The sequence below is a fragment of the Mya arenaria genome, chromosome 13, assembly GCF_026914265.1.
Source record: "Mya arenaria isolate MELC-2E11 chromosome 13, ASM2691426v1".
NCBI lineage: Eukaryota > Metazoa > Mollusca > Bivalvia > Myida > Myidae > Mya > Mya arenaria.
The window spans coordinates 29,942,530-29,961,971 of record NC_069134.1 but is presented as its reverse complement, the minus strand read 5'-3'; the positions used below and the strand labels follow the sequence as shown (position 1 = coordinate 29,961,971).

General features: G+C 36.8%; 1 protein-coding gene across 2 annotated transcripts in view; it reads left to right on the top strand.

The window, feature by feature from the left end:
- Nucleotides 1–19,442, top strand: part of LOC128213780 (nucleoprotein TPR-like) — a 45,228-nt gene that overhangs the window by 10,688 nt on the left and 15,098 nt on the right. For both annotated transcript variants that reach the window (XM_052919829.1, XM_052919828.1), the window contains exons 10-37: nucleotides 348–416; nucleotides 1,740–1,811; nucleotides 2,348–2,526; nucleotides 3,589–3,693; nucleotides 4,132–4,239; nucleotides 4,881–5,002; nucleotides 5,194–5,295; nucleotides 5,862–5,946; nucleotides 6,359–6,424; nucleotides 6,884–7,059; nucleotides 7,304–7,382; nucleotides 8,204–8,347; nucleotides 8,666–8,839; nucleotides 9,115–9,255; nucleotides 9,618–9,728; nucleotides 10,944–11,168; nucleotides 11,330–11,384; nucleotides 11,534–11,631; nucleotides 12,090–12,377; nucleotides 12,885–12,995; nucleotides 13,585–13,709; nucleotides 14,159–14,306; nucleotides 14,593–14,730; nucleotides 15,122–15,306; nucleotides 15,692–15,754; nucleotides 16,243–16,284; nucleotides 17,570–17,611; nucleotides 17,886–17,964. In XM_052919829.1, coding sequence (XP_052775789.1) covers nucleotides 348–416; nucleotides 1,740–1,811; nucleotides 2,348–2,526; nucleotides 3,589–3,693; nucleotides 4,132–4,239; nucleotides 4,881–5,002; nucleotides 5,194–5,295; nucleotides 5,862–5,946; nucleotides 6,359–6,424; nucleotides 6,884–7,059; nucleotides 7,304–7,382; nucleotides 8,204–8,347; nucleotides 8,666–8,839; nucleotides 9,115–9,255; nucleotides 9,618–9,728; nucleotides 10,944–11,168; nucleotides 11,330–11,384; nucleotides 11,534–11,631; nucleotides 12,090–12,377; nucleotides 12,885–12,995; nucleotides 13,585–13,709; nucleotides 14,159–14,306; nucleotides 14,593–14,730; nucleotides 15,122–15,306; nucleotides 15,692–15,754; nucleotides 16,243–16,284; nucleotides 17,570–17,611; nucleotides 17,886–17,964 — 3,332 coding nt within the window. The remainder of the gene's footprint in view (nucleotides 1–347; nucleotides 417–1,739; nucleotides 1,812–2,347; nucleotides 2,527–3,588; nucleotides 3,694–4,131; nucleotides 4,240–4,880; nucleotides 5,003–5,193; nucleotides 5,296–5,861; nucleotides 5,947–6,358; nucleotides 6,425–6,883; nucleotides 7,060–7,303; nucleotides 7,383–8,203; nucleotides 8,348–8,665; nucleotides 8,840–9,114; nucleotides 9,256–9,617; nucleotides 9,729–10,943; nucleotides 11,169–11,329; nucleotides 11,385–11,533; nucleotides 11,632–12,089; nucleotides 12,378–12,884; nucleotides 12,996–13,584; nucleotides 13,710–14,158; nucleotides 14,307–14,592; nucleotides 14,731–15,121; nucleotides 15,307–15,691; nucleotides 15,755–16,242; nucleotides 16,285–17,569; nucleotides 17,612–17,885; nucleotides 17,965–19,442) is intronic.

Sequence of the window (19,442 nt, the reverse complement as noted above, 5' to 3'; positions counted from 1 at the left end):
GGTTTTCTGCATCAGGAAAATTTCTCGCTGCAGCTTCTGAATTGCGCTATAGCTGGTCTGAAGTTGTGTTTACTTTTCTCTCAGGGATGCCTAAGAACTAGATTAATCATGCAGTCAGAATTGATAGCTTTCAACTCAGGCCATCATACAGTTGTAAAGTTTGTTTTGTGTTCTTGCTGACATTTACATAAAAAATAGTAGGAAGTACATTGGAATTGCTCTGAACCCAATTTTAACAACTAAGCCCCTTTACCCTGATTTTGGCCTGAATTCATCATTCCCTTATTAAATTCTCAGGATGTCAAGAGATTTTTTTATCTGTGTTATCATCCTTGTGTCTATTTCAGCTCATACAGACATGGAGAATGAGAAGAATGAGGAAATTGAAAAAGTCCAGGCAGAGCTGAGAGAAAGAGGTGAGTATTTGTTACATGATAATCCATAGGATCTGACTTTTATACTGTTTTGCTATTGAGCTACTTGACTAGATTTTATTGACAAGGGGTAGATGATGAGAGGAGTTGTGGGTTTGATACCTATTACACATTAAAAGCGTTTAGTTACCATAAAATGATATTTTAAAGTGTTGACCCATTTAGCTTAGACCAGTTTTTTTCCATTTTACATGTTTAACCTGCTTTAAGATTTTGAAAGTGCACATATGTGTATGTCCTTTAGTTGGAGATCAGTTGTGTAATTAAATGTCATTTAATAAGAATATGTTTGCATGTGTTATCTACATTTGTTTACATTTGTATATGTTGTCCATCTGTTATCTACATGCTTATGTTTCCATCTGTTGACTACATGTGTACATTTCCATCTCTTGTCTACATCTTTATGTTTTCATCTGTTGTCTACATGTGTACATTTCCATCTGTTGTCTACATGTGTACATTTCCATCTGTTGTCTACATGTGTACATTTCCATCTGTTGTCTTCAAGTGTACATTTCCATCTGCTACCTACATGTGTACATTTCCATCTGCTACCTACATGTGTACATTTCCATCTGTTGTCTATGTGTACATTTCCATCTGTAATCTATGTGTGTACATTTCCATCTGATATCTACATGTGTATATTTCCATCTTCTACCTACATGTGTACATTTCCATCTGCTACCTACATGTGTACATTTCATCTGCTACCTACATGTGTATGTTTCCATCTGATATCTACATGTGTACATTTCCATATGTTGTCTATATGTGTACATTTCCATCTGTAATCTACATGTGTACATTTCATCTGCTACCTACATGTGTACATTTCCATCTTCTACCTACATGTGTATGTTTCCATCTGATATCTACATGTGTACATTTCTATCTGCTACCTACATGTGTACATTTCCATCTGCTACCTACATGTGTACATTTCCATCTGTTGTCTATATGTGTACATTTCCATCTGTAATCTACATGTGTACATTTCCATCTGCTACCTACATGTGTACATTTCCATCTTCTACCTACATGTGTATGTTTCCATCTGATATCTACATGTGTACATTTCCATCTGTTGTCTACATGTGAACATTTCCATCTGTAATCTACATGTGTACATTTCCATCTGTATTCTACATGTGTACATTTCCATCTGTTGTCTACATGTGAACATTTCTATCTGCTACCCACATGTGTATGTTTCCATCTGATATCTATATGTGTACATGTTGTGTGGCATGTAGATGATATTATTTTGCCACCAATCTTCTGTTTAACTTCTCTCAACAGAAAAGAAGATCATTAATCTTGAACAGGAACTAGTCAACGCCAATGATCTCCTCTCTGCCATGAAGGCTAAAGGTATGGCAACATTTTGTTAAAACAAATTTGTAATGGAAATATTTAATTATTTCGAGTGTACATGAACTTATATGTAAATTTAATTTTACATCGCAATGATGTATGTGAAACAGAAGTACTTTTTAGTTATGATCAGATGTAGTATTTTTTATTTTGCAAATGTGACTAAGAATGATTTACTAAACCTAGGTGATTATCAGTAAACATATCTCCAAGTTTGCATTGAATCTGGGACCCTGTGATCCTAATCTGATACACTGAACACTTTGCCATTACCACCGATATGTATGATCACACTATATACCATAGATAAAGAAAAACATCTTTAGTTATCAGCTGTATTTCTGCATTGGAATTTCTGGCTCTAAGTCGGAAATCTTTATATAAAAAAAACTACTATTCATGCAAAATACATTTAACTGTATAATGATGTGTCAATAATTGTTTACGCCTATAAAAATGACTTGGCGTAAAAAGAATCCTATGACTCCACACAATATCACTCCACATGTGAAAAACATGATTACCTATTGCAGGTGCGAGTTCAGAAAAGGTTGAGGCCATGTTCCCAACAGCAGCAGTCACCAGTAAAGTCCTCAAATCTGGCATGTCCCTTACCCAGATATACAACGAGTACGTTCAGGCCACAGACAGCCTACAGCTGGAGAAGGACGAGAATAAGAGATTGAATCTATACTTGGACCAGATTCTTCAGGTTTGTGTACATTATTATGGCCATAAAAGGGGGGGGGGGGGGGGCATCTTTTCAACAAGCAAATGGTAGGATCAATTTTTCGAATCCTTTATTCTTGGTTGTAGGGAGATGTTTTTTAATCAAATATCATATTTTCTAGGGATTTTAAACCAACGAAGTGAACCTGGTTATTAGAATGACGTATGGCAAGCGGGAGGGCGGTGTCAAACTTGCCTGGTTTTCAAAATATTTTAGTTAGGTTTGACATATAGTGACCAGGCTTGTTAGGAAGGAAGAGTTTATGGAGACCTTTCATGGGATTGCATTTTGGGGCTCCTAGGGTCAAGGTCACTGTTACTAAAATTAGAAAAGGGTTGGTACTGAATAACTTTAGTTAGGGTTGACATATTGTGACCAAACTGGTATATTAGAAGAGTTTATGGAGTCCTGTCTGGGAATTTCATTTGCGGCCACTAGGATCAACGTCAATGTCACTCTTACTAAAAAAAGAAAAACAGGTGAAAATGATTCTGACAACAAGACTGAAGCTCCTCTGGCAATCATTCAAAACTTGGTTTGGTCGAATTAGGGTGTTTCTTGTTTGTTATATTTCTTTGAATAAGTTACAGTGAGATTCGTCATGTTTATAATCTAAATGTTATTGTAAAAATTTGGGTATTTAAAAAGTATTGTGATAAACTTGAAGAAATCATGTACTGTCCATGGTCCTTCAAGGATGTAGAAACATGTATATGATTCTTGTTTTATATGCCAAGAAACATTGTAATTGGAAAAAATTGATGACATGGACATTCTCAGATCTTAACATTATATTTACAAGCCCATAAGCCCTGCTTTGGTAAAATACTTTATGGGCTTCTCTCAAATTATGGAGTTTATATGTCGGAGCTTGTTATGAAAAAAATGATGCAGAGCTTTAATGAAAGAATTTAGGCTTGTTTAGCCGAAGATCTAATTGTTTAAAAAACTGGTATGATTCTTGTTGAATGTCTTATTTTGATGACTGGAAATTGAGTTGAATTATTTCTTAATCTTGCTGCAATGTTTATCATACACCCACAGGAGATAGAAGCCAAGGCTCCAATGTTGAAGAAGCAGCGTGAGGACTACGAGATTGCCCTGCGCAGCATTGACCAGATGACCAGACAGCTTGATGGCGCAATGCTGGTCAGTGTTCATAATGGGTTTGGGAATCAGAAATCATCCTTTCTAGTTTGAATTTTTTTAGAAGATTTAAGAAAGTGTCACCAGGAAATTTCTTATTGTGACTTGCCATTTCTAAATTGCTTGTAAATGTCGTCAGCTATTTGATAATACCATATTAGAACCTTCTGACCTCAGCAACAACCTGAATTTAAAAAGAACTTTTATTGCGGGAAAGGTTAAGCTCTGCCTCCAGAAAATATAAAAGTTTTTTTTCTGTTCAGTTTTATTGTAGATTTGCTATGCAACGACCTGAATCAAAATAGTGCTATCTGTGATTGTCAAACTTTTACAAGTATGCGGAAATTTTCCTATTTCAAGCTGATGGCAATTAGTCCTATTTTGAAACTTGTCTTGATCCTTGTGACTAGAAATACAAAAAAGCAGTGGTTTTGTTCACAGGAGCACCAGACCCTACGTTCAGAGGCAGACAACAGTCATAGGAAGGCCAGTCACCTCCTCAAGGAAAACCAGAAACATGAGAAGACCATCCGTGACCTAGCTCAACAGGTAATGTACAACAAGAGCATTGAATAAGAGTGGTCTAGTGGTGTAGATGTCAGACTCAGAGGTTGTGGGTTTGAACAATACCTGCAGAACGTTGTCTAGGCCTCTAAAAAAAAACACTGTGCTCATTTCTGCCAGGGAAATAGACTCAAAAGAGTGTTTCATATCATCTTTTAGCTGTCTGTACAATCAAGGTCAAAGAAATTAGTGCAAACCAACAAATATTCTTGTCTCCGTCTTTCAAAGGCCAGAGAAAAACTATTTTACATCCCACATGGGTCACCATTCTGTTGGATTTTATTATAAAGGGACAGTAATACAGACTTGAGTGTAATTTCCATGAATTATAGCTTTCTTTAGTATACATCTGAAATTAATAAGTGTAAACTTAAGATATAATTGAATACTATATTTGTTCTCATGTGTCTCAGGTTCAATAATTGGTGAAGATTCTTTTGTTTCCCATTATGAGTACCTTCTCCAATTTGATACCTTTCATCCTAAAGCAGTCTTCACAATCAAGCTAAAATAAATAAGTATAAACAAATAAAGGAGGGAGAAAAAAAGGTGATAGAAGAAATATATGAAAATTAACGTTGCAAATATTTTTTAATGAAAACTAAATCATTACTATGTTGATACAGGTGCGGTACCTGGTCAAGGAGATGGAAGAGGTCCGTGGGGGGCGTGTGGTGCGTGATGAGCTATCATCTAACGAAATCAGCAGCTCGGCATCTCTCATCTCAGACAGACTGGTTACATTCGGGTAGTTATGACTCGTGTTAATCATATAAGACTGAAGTCTGTCTTCACAAGATTTTGCCACTTATTACATTGAGTCAATTTGAATGGAAAGTTAATGAAAACTACCGTTGTGTAATGTTAGACAGTTACATTCCTATGAATGAACCACACCTAAATTGTCACCTGAAATTTGGATACATATTTATTTTGCAGGAATATAGAAGAGCTACAGGAACAGAACCAGAAACTGCTTGCAGTGATAAGAGACTTGTCGGGCAAACATGAGGAAGAGGAAAACTCCGCCATTGATGCCAAGTAGGGAGAGCGTACAGTAGTTGTGGATTAGTTAAGAATGAGCTTGTACTTAAAAGTATCTGTTAAAGATTCACCTATGAACGCCACAACAAAGATCAGCTAATTCTGTTTTTATAATGAAGGATGTTTTTTAATGCTGTGCATGGGTGGGTGGGGGCTCTTTAAAAATAGCCAGATGTTCTTAGAGCTTTGAACTTCAGGATATTGTAGAAAAGTAAACATTATTTTTGTTTGGACATTTACATCAAAAACAGTACGAAATGTATGAAATATAAATAACTTTTGAGACAACTTCAAACAAGGTCTTAGCCCTTCCCTATTTGTGGATGAATCCCTAAAACTCAAACAGACCGCCAGCTGTTTCTCAGGATTGATAAATATAAGCTGTTAGAACCCCTGAATAGTTAGTGTTACGGTTGTCTAAACTCAATGTCTGTAACCATAAGAAAGTCATTGAATGTTAATAAATTAGTCAACTGTGTATAAAACATGGTCATTTATATTGATTAAATGGTTTTATGGTGATAACACTTTTAATGAACTATCTTTCATTGTGCTGTGTTCAGGACTCGTGAGTTGAAGCGACAGTTGGAGGAGGCACATGAGGAGCTGGGCCACATGAAGGACACACGTATACACCAGACAGAAATGGTATGTAACCTAAGAAATATAACCCAGGAGAATTTTTCATATAATCTTACATCTTACATCTGTAGTTAGGGTGGCAAGTTAGTTCAACTTATGTAACCCCCTCATGAACAGATACCCAGGTTTTATCTGGATAAACTGAGTAGATTTTATCTTGCATGTAGCTGTTTTAAAACTGTCTTTAAAATTGTTTTATTGATTCAGACATGATTCACCTTACACAGTGATCGTTTCTGTGTGCTTAATTCTCTTTCAAAGAGAACATAAAATAATGAACATCTTAAGTGATTAACTACCGGTATTGATTTATGATTTTATAAATCACAAAAAACAAATCAACAGAGCAGTCATCTAAGATACAAATGAGTTGATGGGGAACTTGAAATACTACTTGATACATTTCATATATTTTCAGATTGAAAGTATTGTGAGGCAGAGAGATATGTACAAGACATTACTGCATCAAGCTAATTCAGAAGAGGTACTGGTATTTTAGTTATATTAACATTAAAGAGACTTAATATCAGAAATTGTCTTTAAACAGTATTGCCTACATTTTGAGGAAAAAACTCAAACTACAGTCGAAACTCGCCATGTCCATCTTTGTTATCCTGATGTTCTGGTTATATTGAACTTTTTTCTAATTTTTTTTGGTTTCGTTTTACACTTTTTGTATTTCTGTTGTATCAAATGTTTTAATTGTCAATCACATCCTTACGACAGAGCAGGAAAGCAGTGTGCACCCAAGACAAGGTAGCCCTGAAGAGCCCTGGCCTGAATCAGAGAGCCCAAGAATATATATGTATTAGCTTTTCCACAGGTGTACATCACATTATTCTGGCCGAGCGGGACATGGTGTACCCAAGTTTAAGGACACTGAAAAACTCAGGGCTAAATTTGGGAGCCCAGAATATCTTGATATTTACTTTTACACCTTCAGGTGGCAATCACATCCTTCCAACAGAGTGGGGCAGGGCGCACCCCAGATAAGGGGTCCTTAAAGAGCCCCGGGCTTGATCGGGGAGCTCAAAAACAAGCAGAGGAGTCAGCTAAGGCCCTAAAGCAGCTACAGGAGGACTTTACCACATACAAGAAGGACAAACATGAAAACGAAAAGTAGGCCTTGCTTGAGAGCTGAAAAAATATTTTGTTTGTAACAAATTTTGCTTTGATCCAATATTTTTCTGTGAAGAAACAATATTTTATGTAAGATGATAAAAACTGAAAGTAAATTTTGATTTATTGTTTCATATAGAAACTAGATATGTGATATAATTATGTATACATGGCAAAAATGATGTAAAAATGTAAGTCATGCATTTACAGGGAACTTAGAAGCTTTGTAAAATTTTGATTCCAGGATTATCAATGCACAGTTGGATTCACAGAGGAAGGAGGTGGCTGACATGCGGGTACAGAATGCCAGATTATCATCACAGGTAGGCCACGCTTCAATATTCTTTAATTTATGTTAACATTGAAAATATGTGTAAACCATCATTAGAAGTACATGTACAGGACAAAATCGTTACTCCTTACTTATTATGCCCCTTCTGAAAAAAAGGGTTGGATATACACACATGTATGTTCAGGGCTGTCTTTCTAGTGATTTTAGGGCCAAACTTCAGTGCCCCATAATGCACTTTTACAAATTATATATTTTCGCCCATTTTGGTTTTAAAATTCCCCTCCAAACTGTCCTTTGCATGTGACCAATTGTTCATTTAAAATTCTCTTTCACTGACAATTAATTTCTCTTTGGAAGGACTCTAGCCTCATTCCCAAATATTAGCAAGACAGCCCTGACATTTGCAAATTGTGATCAGTTGTAAATCGGTTGATCAGTGGACCAAGTCTTTTCTGCACATGATCTTTAGAATGGTTTGAGCTAGAACCATGAAACTTCAGTAATTCAAACTTTGCCGTTTACAAGTATAAGACCCCTATTTGGGGTCAATATGTCAAAGTTTAAAACTTTGTCCATACAATTACTCGAAAATGGTTTGATCTTAGACCATGGAGTTTTGTTGGTTGGTTGTCATTGAACAGCAGATGACCCCTATTGATTTTGAGGTCAACAGGTCTGTTTTCTAGTACCTGAGAATTTGGCTGAAGAAAGCCAGATATTCAAAAGTAAGCTGAATATGCTGTACATTCAAGTATATGTATATGTGTATGAACTTGACACAAGTACACACATATGCATTTATGTATTAGACATATGTTTCTATAGTTCCTTTGTTTTTATTCACACTTTCAGCTTGAGTTTGCGGCCGAACGCAATAAGGTATCGCTAGCGAATATGGAAGGTTACAAGAAGGAGATTGCTGTGCTCAGAGACAAAGTGCAGAAGTACACAGCATCTGTGGCTAAACATGAACAAACTATTAATTCTCAGAGACAGGTGTGTATAAATGTACTGCAGCATGTTAAATGGTTAATTCACACTTCTTCGTGAACTGATGAAGTAGGGACTTTTTTCTTTAAGAAAGATATATATACCTTACAATTTTCTCATGATAAAATAATGGCATCTAAAAAAACACACACTGAAATTGACCAAAAAGAAAAACACTGGAATGCGTTTCATGAAAATATCCAATCAGATAGTATCATCCTCTCTCATTAGAAATTTACATGTAACTAATACCTAAAACAAATTTGGATTGTTCTTGAATAGTTATATGGCTTATCTTCATAACTCATTTACACAATATTGCAGGAGCTCATGTCAGTACAGGAAAAATTATCCTCGGCCCAGTCCCGGGCAGATAGTCTGCAGTCAGAGCGTGACATCATTAAATCATCGGAGAAACGACTCCTGGAAGAGCTAGAATGTCTCCGACGAGAACGCCACTCACAGACCATGCTTATGGCTAACTTACAAACAATACAGGTATGTGCATGTTGGCATTAGGTAGTGGACACATATGGACTATTTTTATTATCAATAAGCGTACAACAAAATACTAGATATCAAAGATGGCAGTAAGGTATTGAGTCACTATCACAGATTCAATTGAAAATTATGGAAAATTGTGAGGAAATACAAGATAAACTTTGTTATCTTCACTCAGTGGATTGAGGGCAAAGTGAATTTGGCAAACATTTGAGGTTTATGTGAAAAAGTTTTAAATGGTGAAATAAAATCACAGTCATCTTATATTACAGAACAACCTGCAGAGAAGTGAACATGAGACTCGACATCGCCTGTCCAAACAGATAGAGGCCCTGGAGAGGGAAAGAAATATGCTGCAGAGAAAGCTGGAAATGGAGGAAAAGCAGGGCCTCACTGTCAGAAAACACTTCCAGGTAGGCTGGTTTAAGCTTGTATAAGGTGAACAATTGAATTGAGACATGTGGATTTGCTACAGAGGAAGTTAGAAATGGATGAAAAACATTGTTAGAAAGATGGAAGACTAAGATGGTGTTGCTTTTCTGCAGTAATGGATACCTTGGGGTAGTTACCTAGGCATAATGCTATTTCAGAAAGTCCCCTTTACATCAGCACCGACCTGAATCAAAAGAGCACTATCTGGGAGGAAGCAAAATTCTAGAACTTAGGTGGCATTTGGAGCTAGCATACTGTTGCATAGGATTTGGTTGAAAGCGCTCGATACAAACACTCCCATATGTTTTTTAAATAATATGCATATTTCATTAATGTTATCCAGGACCAGGTGAAAGAGGTGCGTGGAGAGATAGACCAAGAACTAAGGGCCCATCAGAGGACCAAAGACCAGCAAGTGGCACTCAACACAGAGATCACTGAACTGAAACAACAGGTGCGTACAGCTTATAGCTGATCAGCAAGCTGCAATCAACACAGAGAAAACTGAACTGAAACAACAGTTGGCGACAGCTTATGAGCTGCACACAACATATCTATTTGGGTACAGCAAATAAATAAGGGTCTTTCCTTTATTTATTGGGGGGGGGGGGCAAAATGCAAAATGCTTGAAATTGTGTAAGAGAGATGGAATTTTCAGTGGTTGCTTTGAATTTTTGGAATTCTAAGAGTAAAAAATTCTAGTTACATTGATGTCTTTGACTACTAGCTTAAAAGTAGGGATGGAAACCGGATACCAAATCGGTATCCGGATATTCGTGTCAAGTATTCGAATACTATCCGGATACTCGTATTATATTGTTTTAATAATAAGTAAATTTCCTATTATATGTCACCCACCTTCTGTTATTTGACATAATTGTCCACTTAATTCATAATTTGTCATATGGCAATTTCACTTTTTCATTCATTTTTTCTCAGTCTTAATAATTTATAATGTTATAATCAACTCATTTTACGTCATAAAACTCATGATGAATACCACATAAACACCTCGCGAATTTGATAGTCACTTCGGCCGAGGTGGTTACTGCCACGTGCTTTCGAGTTTGTAATTTATCAGCAGGTTTCATGTTAAATGACACTTCGGTTATTGATAGTTAGTTGTAATTTTATTTCATTACATTGTTTGATTTAATGCAATACCTACAATTTCTGCGGTGTTTTGTCATAAAACAACACTTGTCATTGTAAACAAGGTCATAGAACTTCACAGGGTGCTGCACAAGGACACAATATCATGCCTTGTGCAAACACCCAATTAGCAGACGATTTGTGACACATACCCACTTCGCGACAGACACTGTTGATCACCTGAAATATTTCATCTGAAAAGTTTTATAACAATTGCTATGTCTCTGCTCAGCTATTTCATTGAAATTTTAATTCTTAACGAATATTCGAATACCCATTTTGGTATCCGAATACTGCGTGATATCCGGATATCCGGATACTCGGATACTCGCTTCCATCCCTACTTAAAAGATCAAAATTTTATCACAGAATAATTCTAATGGAGGTATCAATTAGAACTGGACTAAGTTGAATATTATGTATTCAGAATATAAAAAAAACAATACTACAATCAACTATAATAAAAAGCACCATTAAAACACAAAGACAATTTTATCTAAATCACCATCTTTTTCAGTTGAGCGTTACAACCACCAAATTGGCAGAGGCTGAAACGCGCCTTGCTGATGCATCAGATGGCTCAGTGGGAGGGGACTCGGCACGAGATAACCGTGCACAATTGGAGAAGGTTCAAGCTGAAGTTGCAAGCCTCACTGACCAGCTTCACAAGGCCAGACAACATACTGATCAGTACAAGACCATTGCAGATGGGTTACAGACTACCATTTCTAAACAGAATAAGGTAGGTGTTTATAGTTAGTGTTGTGCACTGAAGAAAAGTAATAAAAATGATCTTTCTTAGGAAAAAAACTCATTGAAAGGAGAAGTATGTGATAGGAATTTCGGTAATGAAGATCACTAACATGTTCTGCAACATTTTAAGTGTTTTATATGCATCACCAGGTCAGTGAAGAACTGAAGACAGAAATTGAAGAGAAGTTGCGGATAGCTGATCAAGGTACGGTTTCAACAGAGATGTAGTGAAATCTCAATAACAAAGTTATTAACTTATGTATAATTAAAGTCCTCTTATATTGTCATATATCAATAAAAAGTGTAAAAATATGTGTAGTCAAATCACAGTTAAACGTTTATTTGGTGTTGCAGAGCGTGAGTATTTGCGTGGTCGGGTAGATGACCTAGATACTGAGAGACGACACTTGGAGGAAGAAAATATCCGGGTGTCCGAGGAGAGCCATGAGCTGGTATGGACAAAATATTACTCTTGTCGGTTATTCAAAAAAATATTCTGGTTTATGCAGCTGAAAGCTGATAGGAATCAACCTCACGCTCTAGAGTCCAATTCCTGAGTGGAAAGCAGTACTATGTCCTTTTTTAGAAGCCTAGAGAGTGCTCCCCATGGTGGGGCTTTAACTTAAAACCTCTTGGAATAGGGGATTACACATTTATCACCACTTTCCCCCTTGGCATTTCATAGTGTTGTAGTTGTTCATATTGAGCAAAAACTAATGTTTGCCATTAGATTCCCTACTCAAAAGTTTAGGGGTATTTCAGAGTGAGGTTGTTGGTTGTTGGCCAGTGAGGCCATCTTGTCTAAATGATAAATCGTGAAAGTCAAAGGATTAAAATAGTTTCGGTTCACCTGTTTAACACCATTTAATTTGGTTGTAGATATCAAAATAACATTTCATTGACTTTTTAGAATGCAGAACTGCGAAAGAAACTTGAAGAACTCCAGAATGAGCTGCAAGAAGCCAATGAGCGGCGCGAGACTGCCATAGCCATTGAGATGTCAGCGAAGCAGGAATGTGACCACCAGACAGGTATTGCCGCCAATGCCGAGGACAAGTACCGACATGAACTGATGCTACATGCAGCCGATGTGGAGGCTCTGTCGGCGCTCAAGAAAGAGATGGAAGGGTTTAATTCGCAGCTCAGTGAAAAAGAGGAAAAATGTCATATAGCCGAGCAGAAACTTGCAGATCTTCTGGTATGCATTAGAACCAATAAATGTAGTCGCAATGATATTCAGTAGCGGAATTCTTCATGTATTGAATGAGAACCCAAAATACCATAGATGCTTGTGCGCCAGAGTGAGGGTTTTCAGTGGGAAATAGTTATTTTGTAAAATTGCTAGATAATACATGTTTATGCTAAATCAACGAGGTAAAAAATTACTCATTGAACTTCTAAATTCTTGTGATTATTAAGATTTCTTTGTGCCCTTTACACAGCATCTTTTTTATTCCATCAGGAATGAAATAATGACATTACCCTTCTGTACTCCTAAGCAGAGGGTTCAGATGGTAGAAAATTCAGCTCTCTATATGCATTTCAAATATTGCTCTCCCAGATCCAATTTTTGACCACTGAGCACGAGAGTGTGTGTTGAAAACTTAAATTTATAATCCTAATGCTATCTATGTAAACATTTTTATGAGGACAATTTTGAAGCTCTATACTAAAACTTCACCCTGCATGTATTTCTCTATCACAGGTATCCTCAGCACATCGTGAGAAGTTGTTGACAGAAGAGAAAGACAAGATGGCTGCCCGCCTTGCAGATCTTATGCAGGAAACCAAGGCCCTCCACCAGCAGATGACCAAGGTTTGTTGTTCGTCATACACGTCTGCTGGAGAATATTTAGGGGGAAATGCTACAATATACATGTAGCTTCTGGAACCATCCTGCCTACTCAGATCATGTGTTTGAAATGTTACTGAAGCCTCTTACATATGCATGTATATTAGCATCCTCAATATCCAGTCTGTTCATAACGTATAAATGCATTGAATACCCTGGGCAAGTTTACTTCAGAATCATCTTACTCATGAATATTTAATGAAGAGGAAGCCTGAAATAGCCGAGACATTGAGGTTGAATATGAATATTCTTGCTGTACAAAGTTTTACTAGCCTGTTTTCCAATGGTGTATTCTCTAGAAAAACTGGAATAATATTCCAACAATGGTGTATAAGAGGAATTTGATTGATATTAACACTGAACATAATAACCTTTGTTATGAATAAGCTTTATCAACTTTGAACTTACATGCTTGTATATAGTTGAAAGTTTGGGGTTTTTTTTGCCAAACACTAGAAAAATGTACATATTGAAGTTTTGGAATAGCCAAGAAGTCACATATATCATGTTACCCGATGCATTGACTTGACTTCCATTAACACACTGATTACAGCTGAGTAACCAGGTGATCAGCATCCAGGATAGGGCAGTGGCCAGTCCACGGGGTAAACCTGGCAGCTCCACAACACCCGAGGAAGATGCTTCCAAGTCCACTGAGCAGTTGTTAGAGGTGATCAGGTAGGCTTGAAACTGGTGTGGCACACTGTTACAACAGCCATCCCTAGTGCAGACGTATATCGTGGACACAATAAGCTCTTGCAATAGAAAATTAACTGGATGGCTATAAAGCACCAGAGGGGGATAATAGCAAATGAATGGGGCCAGTACGAGAGGTGATCTTGAGCACAAGTTTGGGACTCAGACTCAGATGTTGGAAATTATCTTTTGTAGCTATTTTTGACAAAAAAATGAGAAATAATTTTAAACATAATTCAACATATACCGTATAATATATAGGATGCACTTTTTGACCCAAAATTCTATTTAAAAAAATGCCTGCATTCTATCTCTAGTATTAGGATCTGACTTTTTGTCAGAGTGCATTTCTGGCCAAATTTTCTTAAATAGAGAAATCAATGGTAGAAAATATGGTTCTTTAGGTGTTAAAAATGTTATTGTCATTTTAGGTACATCCGGAAGGAGAAGTCTATAGTTGACGGGAAAATGGATGTAATTGAGACAGAGTGTTCCAGGCTCCGTCAACGCTGTGAGGCCCTGGAGAGACAGTTGGACTCCGCTAATAAACAGCTGGGAGAGGAGCGGGAGCAGGCACAGGTTGGACTAGGCCCTGTTTTTATGAAAAATTGTTCAAGTTAACTTTTCTTGTCATTTTCTAACAAGGAAAATTATACAAAGATTTGAAGCTTTTTAAAAAAGATTGGCTTTTTTCACTGTGTAATCTGGACCAAATGTAATTGTAATAAAATTATGCAATATTCTTTATTAGCTACTATCTGATTCATAAGCTTTAAACTGCCTTAAAATAGATTTTAATCCTTTTAAGGAAGAAACATATGTTTAAAGAGTTATCCCTCATGCCATGCCTTATATCATCTTATAGGCTGGTATGCAGACTGCTGCCCAGCATGCGGAGCTGTTGCACCGTGTAGAGTCGTACAACCTGCTGCATGACAGTAATAAAATGCTTCGTGAAGAAAGGGACCGCATTCAGACCCAGCTCACACAGACTGAGGCTAAGGTAAGGGAGATAGTTTAAGGTATTCAATATGATCAATGATGTTAATTTTTAATAACTGGTGACCCATATTATTTTGGCATATTTGAAAGAGTTTTATGTGCAGAAAAAAATAATGGAAAAAAATGAATAACCTCTTTTGCATTTTCATAAGGCTAATAGATCATGTTTGTTATATTAGTGTGTTTATTTTAACATTTCCTTTTTCTGCACTTGATATAAATGCCTGTCAAAACATACCAAAGTGATATTGGGTCACTAGGCATCCAAAATGCAGCTATTTGTGTTTCTGATACCTTGAATTACATGTAGCATTGATAATTTACAATTTACTGCAGACCAACACTTCTCATGAAACAATTGTACATATAAATCCTCAATCTCTTACACACAGCTGGCCAAGCTTGAGGAGACCATCCGTCCCCTGCAGTCAGACATGCGTGACATGCAGGCCCAGCGGGATGCCCTGGCTGTTGAGAAGAAATCCCTGACCGCAGAGATGGACCGCTGGAAGAACAGAACAAACCAGCTGATTGAGCAGTCACATAAGACTGACCCTGAGGAACACAAGAAACTCCTGTAAGGCATTTTGTGTGATAATGCTTGAATTTTTAGCTCCTAGGGGCCTTTTCAATTAAGATCTTGAACGATCTTAGTTGTGAACTGAATGTCATCCATGGCATCCTTGTCAGCGGTGTTGTCATGCAAAAACTAACCTTGAACATAATTAAAATCTGTTGAAGCTTTAAGAAACTTTGTAATCAAATTCATTATGACAAAAGGCACATGTGTGGTTTGCTTTCCTCAATATTTGTAACAAAGTTGATAAATGTTGTACGCACCATATCCTTAGGCATGCTGCTAGGGACGCTACGATCGCTAAGCAGTTTGGTATGGTTAAACCATAAAATAGCCGACCATATATGATGGAAAACAACTATGCATTAACATTCATGTCTTTCAGGCAAGAAAAGGAAGAGTTTAGAACGAAAAACACTGCTCTTACTGAAGAGCTGCAGAGAGTAAGGTGAGCTGATTACTACTATGCAATTATTTTAAACTTTAAAGTTGATTCTTTCTTTACAGACTGATTAGATGTCTTGTTTGTGATCATGATTTGTGTCACTGGATTTTTTGCCTGAATTCAGAACCCTGGGTTTGGTAAAAAAATAATTTCAGTGTCAATATTTCATTTTAAACAAAAATAAGATTTTTGTGGTGACAATGATTTATATATATTTATAGATAAATCAACCACAATTTTTGTATGCTTTTTGCATTGAAATTGCAAATTTTGCCTGTCATGACAGCATTTTGATGAGATCATATATATGCTGATGCATCTTTTTTGTAATTTTCTTTAAACATTATCTCTGATTATGTTATGAGATGTACTATTCAAGAAGTGTAACAATATTTATGTTATTTTTGTTATGCTTTTTAACTTCACTGGCTTTAAGGAGTGTATAAGATTATCTGAAGTTTACTTATCCGACCTATGTTCTTCTCTTTCAGGACTGACCTCACAAAAACCAACCTAGAACATGCCAAGCTTCAGTAAGTTCATGTACATAACATATACATGACCAGTAAAGCTTCTACTGGTTTCATGAAGACGTTTAGCAATACTAGGGGATCATCTTCCAGAATGTCGAACATAACATTTCATACTGTAGATCAATTCAGAAAAATATACAAATAAATATATGTGTTATATAATGCAGGGTAAAAATGAAAAGTTCTTTCAGCCTTTTGAGATGTACCGTAATTGTCGTAGTAGATGTGCATGCCCATACACATGCACATGGGGTGTTTCTAGGCATTTTGACAGTTTTAAGGACCTTATCTTATGTTGCTTCAAAACATAAATAGATTATGATGCTTTTGATGCTATGAAACAGACTACCTGACATTATCATGTTACAGCTTACCTGCTGGTTCATTGTTATAAACATCATGTAACCCTATCTTTTACTGGTGGATTACACTATGTCAGTATGTCAGGGATGTGATTTGTCCGCGGAATTCCGCGGATCTGATGGCTCCAGGGACCCAATCCAACCCCCTCAAAAAAATAAAAATATTTTTTTTTTTAGGTGATTTAAAAAGTTACTAGAGTGCATTTGGTTGTTTATGTAGATGTTCCAGTTTGCTTCACTTTGAAGTCAGAAGAACCCTCAAAACAGCTTCTAAAAAGCTAGTTTATCTTATACGGCAGTGTGCTTTTGACCCCAAAAGTACCTCGAGAACCCATGGCCGAAATTGTTTCAGCCCTCCAGCTGCCAGGTCAATTACATCCCTGTATGTGCAAATATCTAGAACGATGTTACTGCTAAAGACATTAAAAAATGTCACAAACCAGTGATTTTTTTTGGAATTATTTTCACCGCCTGTGCCTTGCAAATTGGGAAAAAAAGTTGACTTTGGGAAAAATACAAAATCAAGCCAAAATAGCTAATATGATGGCAAATATACATGTTTTAACTTTTTTATGCATACATACTGCTGTGAAAGAGTTAGGCTTGTCAAGATTTTATTTATCTTTCAAGAAATTCATTGCTTTTTCATTCATTAACGTAATCTGCATTTATCAATTTGGGGAAAAAATGATATTTTTGGGGGGGGAAATGGACATGTTTTCATAAGGTGAAACAGCCTTAAGAAGGCAGTATATTACACCAAAAATAATCACTGCAAATAGTGGGAGGCTATTGGGACAATAACAGTAGGTAGAGAACTTATTGCTCTACTAACATCTGTTGTTTGAAAACAGTTTTAGCTGACAAATTATCACAATATAGTTACTTTTCCAATGTCTGTAATATTGTTTTCTGTGTTGTAGGAGGCAGCTGGGCCAGCTCCAGGGAGAATATGCCAAACAGAGGTATGTGAGCTGACATTGCTGATTTTCATATTTTAGGTGTTTTAAAAGTGTTACCTTTCTTGAAGATGTTGGCTTTAACTATTAAATGGCATGAGATTTTAAATAAAAGTTGTACCCATATAAATAATAAAAGTAATGTTTTTTATTTGACATTAATATTTTTTAAAAAAAGGTTTGGGCTACAGTTATTGTTGAGTTATTTTGCTTTATCAACTAAAAGAAAAAACAACACAATAACGCACTGGTCGTTTTGAAATGTATTTTTGTTGGTCAGTGAGGAGGTGCAGAAGCTGACGGCAAGTGTGGAGGAGAAGGACAGTGAGATGAAGGACAAGATGAAGACACTCAACCAGGTATTTAAGATTCTCAAACATGCAAGTTTAAAGAAGTATGTAAGACACTCGAACCGGTTATGTAAGATGTCTAACCAGGTATGTAAAACACTCACGCAGGTTAATAGTCTTTGCTACTCCAAACATGTATACCAGGAAAATAAATGCAACTGTGCTAGACAAGAGGTTTGTCAATAGAGGTGTGATTACATGTTGTCCACCTGCATTATTTTACACATTAGTGCAACTTTGATTGTACCCGGGACTTCATTTCAACGTTAATTTATGCCTCCAACTGTCCTTCTTCCTTTCTAGTTCAGTCGGTTGTGAGGGAGGGGAAAATATTTCGCCTAGCCAAGAGTTGGCCGGCTGATTTTGATGGCAGTCTTGACAATATAGAATCTGTTTTTATTATACGCCCGAAGGGTCGTATTATGTTATGGCCTCCATCGTCTGTCCGTCTGTCTGTCCGTCTGTCCGTCCGTTAGCAATTCCGTGTCCGGGCCATAACTTGGTAACTAATAAAGCGATTTTCAAATAACTTTATACAAATCATCACTACATTAAAAGGATGTGTCGCGCGCAATTTCCAGGTCCATACCTCAAAGACTAGAATCACCATGGGGGTGCGTTAGCAAATCCGTGTCCGTGCCACACCTTGGTCACTAATAAAGTCATTTTCAAATAACTTTATACAAAGCATCATTACATTAAAAGGATGTGTCGCGCGCAATTTCCAGGTCCATACCTCAAACACTAGAATCACCATGGGGGGGGGGGACATTAGCAATTCCATGTCCAGGCCATAACTGGGTTACTACTAAAGCAATTTTCAAATAACTTTATACAAATCATCTCTACATTAAAAGGATTTGTCATGCATGCTTTCCAGGTCCGTACCTCAAAGGCTAATTTTACTGGGGGGCGTTAGCAATTCCGTGTCCGGGCCATAACTTGGTAACTAATAAAGCGATTTTCAAATAACTTTATACGAATCATCACTACATTAAAAGGATGTGTCGCGCATAATTTCCAGGTCCATACCTCAAAGACTAGAATCACCATGGGGGTGCGTTAGCAAATCCGTGTCCGGGCCACAACTTGGTCACTAATAAAGTCATTTTCAAGTAACTTTATACAAAGCATCATTACATTAAAAGGATGTGTCGCGCGCAATTTTCAGGTCCATACCTCAAACATTAGAATCACCATGGGGGGGGGGGACATTAGCAATTCCATGTCCAGGCCATAACTGGGTTACTACTAAAGCAATTTTCAAATAACTTTATACAAATCATCTCTACATTAAAAGGATTTGTCATGCATGCTTTCCAGGTCCGTACCTCAAAGGCTAATTTCGCTGGGGGGCGTTAGCAATTCCGTGTCCAGGCCACAACTTTGTGTTACTACTAATAAAGGAATTTTTAGAAAACGTGTCCTAGCCACAACTTTGTAACCAATAAAGCAATTTTTAGATAACTTTATACAAATTATTGCTA